Raw genomic sequence first — 6,488 nt, 5'->3', positions numbered from 1 at the left:
ACCCCCCCCCAGCGTCACAATGCCCTGCGTGATCATACTACAGCGTCACAATGCCCTGCGTGATCATACTACAGTGTCACAATGCCCTGCGTGATCATACTACAGCGTCACAATGCCCTGCGTGATCATACTACAGTGTCACAATGCCCTGCGTGATCATACTACAGCATCACACAATGCCCTGCGTGATCATACTACAGTGTCACAATGCCCTGCGTGATCATACTACAGCATCACACAATGCCTGCGTGATCATACTACAGTGTCACAATGCCCTGCGTGATCATACTACAGCGTCACACACAAGTATCAAAAGTAGCAGATCTGCAAGCGTGAAGCGACACGCTTTGAGCTTGTCCATCTTCTACTTTTTATATTTTTGAATCCTGAAAACAAGTAACAGTTTGGGAAATATGAGGTTTCCACCCGACAGAGACTATATGCATATGAGCCGTTTGAACTGTGAATGTGTGTCATTATTGATTGACTCCTTAAACCTTAAGGAACAAAGTGTGTCCCTTATCAGTTCAATGAGGGACACGTCTTTTAGTTTACAAATAAAGGGGACGATGCCTTATTTCAAGAGGCCCGTTGGCAGCTGTACACCCTAAGAGTGGAGGACTGCTTTGCAGCCACTGTGTTCCCAGTCAATGTGATTGATCCACTGTGTTCCCAGTCAATGTGATTGATCCACTGTGTTCCCAGTCAATGTGATTGATCCACTGTGTTCCCAGTCAATGTGATTGATCCACTGTGTTCCCAGTCAATGTGATTGATCCACTGTGTTCCCAGTCAATGTGATTGATCCACGGAAAACCCAAACAGTGTAAACTAACCGCTTTCTTTCTTCCCTTTTGTTTTGTTTCCTTTGGCAGGAGGTTTCGCTGCGTTCTCCACTTGTTTCCCGGGGCTATGCGAGGCGAAGCCTGCCAGCGTTCTCCCCATGAGCCTGTCTCAGCCCTGCATGCCTGTCACCAACGTGGGGCCCACCCGCATTCTAGCGCACCTCTACCTGGGCTCCCAGAAGGATGTGCTCAACAAGGTGAGTCTGCACGCTTTTGTTGTACCTTTGTTGTGCCTGTTAAACAGCTACAGGTGTCCTATGGCAGTGGTTCCCAAAGTGGGGTCCGGGCCTCCGGAGACCCCCAGGGGTCCTTGAGGGAGTTCCAGGGGGTCCCCCAGTGTACAAATGGAACCAAATGGATCCGTCAGAGTTAAATTAACATTGATTTTACATTATAAACTGGGGGCCCAGAGATAGAAATGCCTTCAAATGGGGGGCCTAATGCATGTCAAACTGGGGGGTCCTTGAAATTAAACGGTTTGAGAATCACTGCTAGAGCCGTCAAAATCTTCTCTTATGGGGGTCCCTGGCATATCTTTTCAAATGGGGGTCCACGGGCTAATTAGTGTCAATTTGGGGGTCCTTGACATGAACAAGTTTTGGAACCACTGTCCTATATGGAGAGCAGACACTTTGTTCTCTATGCGAACATCATTTGTTTTTTATATTCCAAATGAGATTCCAAACATTCTTTTTTTAAAGTGTCCTTCCTCTCTCTCTCTCTCTCTCTCTCTCTCTCTCTCTCTCTGTCCGTCAGGACCTGATGGCTCAGAATGGCATCACGTACGTACTGAACGCCAGCAACACCTGCCCCAAGCCAGACTTCATCAGTGAGAGCCACTTCATGCGGATCCCCGTCAACGACAACTACTGTGAGAAGCTGCTGCCCTGGCTGGACAAGACCAACGAGTTCATCGGTAAGGACCACACGTTAGCCTTGTCCAACATCAGCTATTTTGGGGCAAGAGATTTGATGTGGACGGTGAAAAAAGTCTGCGTCCAGACTTTAACCAATGTGGACGCATTGGTTAAAGTCTGGAGGGTTTAACCAATGCGTGAAAACGCCCAAAACGGATGACAGTGACACGCTCTAGCAAACCAATAATGAAAGTGCTTCTTTGCGAAACAATGAATTCACCTCCAGTTACAGTACGTTTCCATGAAACTGGACACTGTCTCGTCCACGTTACGTTACAAGTGGAAACAGTCATATGCTATATTATAGTCACACAGCTAACAATGGGAAGAGGTACAACATATCCGTTTTGAGTGACCCTATGCACTCTGCGAGGAAACGGCAGATTATTTTCAATGGGTGTCCATTGTCTCCTTGAGAGACTCGCTGGTGTAAAAAAAGAAAATCTGGGGTGCTCGTCTGTGGGACATTTTTTTTCTGGTGCGTTTTGTGGGACTTGACTGCGATGTGGTGTCTTCACGGCATTCACGCCTTGTTTGTTTCCACCCCACAGACAAAGCTAAGGTGTCAAACTGCAGAGTCATTGTGCATTGCCTGGCTGGAATCTCGCGTTCGGCAACCATCGCCATTGCATATATCATGAAGACAATGGGCATGTCATCGGATGACGCCTACAGGTACGCTCTCTCCTCCATCTGCCACCAGCTGAGCTTAGGTGTCAGCCCCACTCACTGTTTGAGGAAATGCTAGACGGTTCTCTCGAACTACTCCGCCCCCCCCACCCTGCCACCCACCCACCCCTCCAGTCCTGAGAAGTGCAATTGTTAAATGGCTGCCAGGGAACACTGCATTGTACAATAGGGCTTTTCTGCCTTGTCTGGAAAACACTGACAAAGGGTTCATGTTTTGTATGGTGGTGTAAAAAGTTCACACCCTAGGTCTAGTTCATCCATGGAAATTTTCATATCAGAAAGCCTCATATGGATCCCAGCCATTTCACGGAGCTCTCAGATGGTATTCACTACTATGGTGGCATTAAGATGGTATTCACTACTATGGTGGCATTAAGATGGTATTCACTACTATGGTGGCATTAATGTGTTGTTTCTTTTAGCTCTCAGATGGTATTCACTACTATGGTGGCATTAATGTGTTGTTTCTTTTAGCTCTCAGATGGTATTCACTACTATGGTGGCATTAAGATGGTATTCACTACTATGGTGGCATTAAGATGGTATTCACTACTATGGTGGCATTAAGATGGTATTCACTACTATGGTGGCATTAATGTGTTGTTTCTTTTTCTCCCCCACCTCATTCAGGTTCGTGAAGGACCGGCGACATTCCATATCGCCCAACTTCAACTTCCTGGGTCAGCTGCTGGAGTTCGAGAAGGAGCTGCGGTTACTCCAGGCCCTCGGCGCCGGATCCCACCACGCCGACTCGGACGGAAAGGGCCAGCAGCCCGGCTCAGAGGTCAACGGAGTCGGCACGGGGTCGCAGGCGATGGCGGACGACCTGACCCTGACGGAAACCAAGCTACCGTCTCCCACCTCCCTCCAGCAGGGCATCAACGGCCTGCACCTCTCCGCAGAGAGGATCATGGACACTAACCGGCTTAAGCGCTCCTTCTCCCTGGACATCAAGTCCGTGTACTCTCCCAGCACCCCTCAATGCCTGCGCCTGGCGCCCACGCACTCCGAGGACGTCCCCAAGCTGTGCAAGCTGGACAGCCCCGGGACGGGCGTCTCCAACGGCATCTGTCCCCAGTTCTCCCCCAGCCTGGACAGCCCAGGCTCGGCCGAGTCCCCCTTCCCGTCGCCGGGCAGCGGGGGCAGCATCGGAGGCCTGGGGTCAGCGGGGGGCAGCAGCGAAGGGCCCCTCCGTCTGTGCAACGCGTCGTCGTCCCGGCCGAGGAGGAAAGCCAAGCACAGCGCCAACAGCTCTCCCATCCACTCGCACCACCAGCCGCCCCCGCAGTCCCTCAGCCTGGCGCTGGGCCAGCGCAGCCCCAGCCTGGACGACGGCCTGAAGCTGTCGCTGCCCTCGCAGCCCACCGTGGGCTCCGGGGCCATGTGGACCAAACACAGAGACACCGTCCAGGCCACCACCCCTGTCACCCCCACGGCCGACGCCCCCTGGCACTTCGGGGCAGCGGGAGAGATGGAGCTGGGAGGAGGAGGAGGAGGAGGAGGAGGAGGAGGAGGAGGAGAAGGAGGAGACACGGGAAGGGAGGAGTCGTCATCGCTGCGGTTCGGCAGCAGCTCTGCGTACATGGCGTTCGGCTGCAGCGAGGGCATGCGACTACGGGAGAAGTCTCCGCGGGAGAAGGCGCCGGCGGCCGCCATGCAGGCACAGCGGGACCGCCCGGACCCCGCCGCGTCGGCCATGTCCAACGGCACGGTCGGCGGTGGCGGGCCCGCGTCGGAGAAGCAGTACAAGCGGCGCAGCTGTCAGATGGAGTTTGAGGACGGCATCTCCGAGTCGCGGTCCCGGGAAGAGCTGGGGAAGATCGGGAAGCAGTCCAGCTTCTCCGGGAGCATGGAGATCATCGAGGTGTCCTGACAGTCAATGAACCCCATGAGAACAGGCCCCTAGGTGGGACCAAAACAAACGGACCCGGGTACACAGGGGAGCGGGAGAGCATTCCCTGTGCTCCCCACACAAGACAGTGTTAAAAAAAAGACTTGAGAACTGAGAAGCCTGAAAGACGTTAACAAGACGGACACACAAAAGAGAGACAATGTGCATGGGATGGGTTAACTGGTGCTGTGTAGCCCTCTAGCGGACAGAGAGACAGACTATGCAGACTGTAAACCTACAGAATACCAAATAGAAATGCAGGCTGAAGAACGCGAGTTGGGGGGGCCCAAGGGGGGGGGGGGGGGGTTTGGAACGTCAGTTGGGGGGGGCAGCCGTTGGGGCGTTGAAGGTGAACGTTGCTCTGGCGCACATAAAGACACAGACCCAGGGCGCAAGAGTGTCGCATGTCGCAACCCCATGACCCACGGAGAGTGGGTCCTTTCCTTTTGTCAGAGCACCCAAGATATCAAGTACACTCGCCCCCCAGCGGGTCAAAATGTACACTTAAATGGGTGTATTAGCTTAGTGATTTGAAAACAGCCCAACCCCCCTACCATTTGGTGATTCGACGAAATCTCAAAACCCTTAGCATGGCTCTATCTGCCCCCTGCCCCTCCCCCCTACCCCGGCCCCCCGCTACACATTCATTAATGACGAGATCAACAAGAGTGACACACAGACAGACAGACAGACAGACAGACAGATCCCTGTCACACAGCACTGGTCCCTGTTCACCTCAGCAGCACAGCACAAAGTCTTCCTCTCTCTATCACTCTCTCTCTAATGCAGTTGTTCTTTCCCCCCCCCCCATATCCCATACGAAACTATTTTGTGCCAGGGACACCCATAAGAGAAGATTTGTGTAATTTCCATTTCAAACTCACAATAGATACTTGTGAGCTTGTAGATGGGTAATTTATTTGAATAGCCGCAAAATAAAACAGCTTAAATGTTTAAACTGTTCCTCATAATTTCCCTGTGGAGCCCATTGGAACCTCCCCATGGTTGGGGGGACGGGACGACCCAATGGGGCTTCCACTTGCTCCAATGCTCTCTCTCTCTCTCTCTCTCTCTCCCTCTCTCCCTCTCCCTATACAAGCACTGACTGTGCAGGTGGTACTGCAACCCCCCAAACAATGAAGGATCCCCCTCCCGTGTTTCATTCTGTCTGTCGATGCGATGGAAGGATCCCCCTCCCGTGTTTCGTTCTGTCTGTTGATGCGATGACTCCCTAGTGACTGTTGATGAAGATGAACCCCCCCCCCCAAAGAAGCACAATGCGTCCCCCCCCCTCCCCCCAGACATTGGCTCCTTGTATTCCAGTGTTAAACATGTGGGACGATTGGATTGAGGGGTTATTTTTGTGTTGGGGCGGGCGGTGCGGTGCGGGTGGGTGGGTGGGGTGAAATGGTCCCTCAATGCGTTGGGAGTTTTTATACACGCATGTATCGCTCCACGAAACCCCCGCCCTGCTCCTCCCAAAGCCGTGTATAACCCCCCCCCCCCCCCCCCCCCTCTCCCCTACTCACCACTGAGCATGCACCAGAAAGGCTGGCTACAGACAGACAAGTACTATATATACAATATGAATATATATAGCAATTTTAATGGATTTATTTTTTAGTGGACTTTTTCTTTTGTTCAGTTATAGTTTTTAATGTATTGTATCTGTTCATTCTGGTAATGAGAATTAATATAATGTTTATGTGGACTTTATTTTATTTTCCCCTTTTTTTTCCTTTATTGATTTTGGTTCCTTATTTTTTTCCGCTGTATCGTATTTATGAAAACACGCTCGTTACAAAAAATACAACACAGTCAACAAATTCAAGCAAGCAATATGTGCTGTTCCTTCTTTATTGGGGAAAGTGATGCAGTGTGTGTGTGTGTGTGTGTGTGTGTGTGTGTGTGTGTGTGTGTGTGTGTGTGTGTGTGTGTGTGTGTGTGTGTGTGTGTGTTTGTGCGTGCGTGCGTGTGTTTGCGTGTGTGTGGGGGGTGGGGGAGAAAAGACACTAGTATGTACCGAAACAATGTAATTCATTAGTAAACAATTCCTGAAATGGTAGGCCTACTTATCATTGGTATTCACATACTCACCTTTTTATCATTATCTAGCTGACCATTTAATTGCACAAAATAATTTGA

The 6,488-nt window shown here is 51.3% G+C and overlaps 1 protein-coding gene across 3 annotated transcripts in view; it reads left to right on the top strand.

The window, feature by feature from the left end:
* dusp8a (dual specificity phosphatase 8a) overlaps positions 1-4,612 on the top strand; it is a 91,763-nt gene extending 87,151 nt beyond the window's left edge. For all 3 annotated transcript variants that reach the window (XM_079501348.1, XM_079501349.1, XM_079501350.1), the window contains 4 exons: positions 876-1,042; positions 1,602-1,761; positions 2,314-2,437; positions 3,083-4,612. In XM_079501348.1, coding sequence (XP_079357474.1) covers positions 876-1,042; positions 1,602-1,761; positions 2,314-2,437; positions 3,083-4,325 — 1,694 coding nt within the window. In that variant the 3' untranslated portion in view covers positions 4,326-4,612. The remainder of the gene's footprint in view (positions 1-875; positions 1,043-1,601; positions 1,762-2,313; positions 2,438-3,082) is intronic.
* Positions 4,613-6,488: the final 1,876 nt, after the last annotated feature.

This window comes from Electrona antarctica, assembly GCF_951216825.1.
Source record: "Electrona antarctica genome assembly, chromosome: 5".
In the NCBI taxonomy this organism is placed as follows: domain Eukaryota; kingdom Metazoa; phylum Chordata; class Actinopteri; order Myctophiformes; family Myctophidae; genus Electrona; species Electrona antarctica.
Note: the sequence above shows the minus strand (reverse complement) of the source record. Positions and strands in the feature narration are given on the sequence as shown.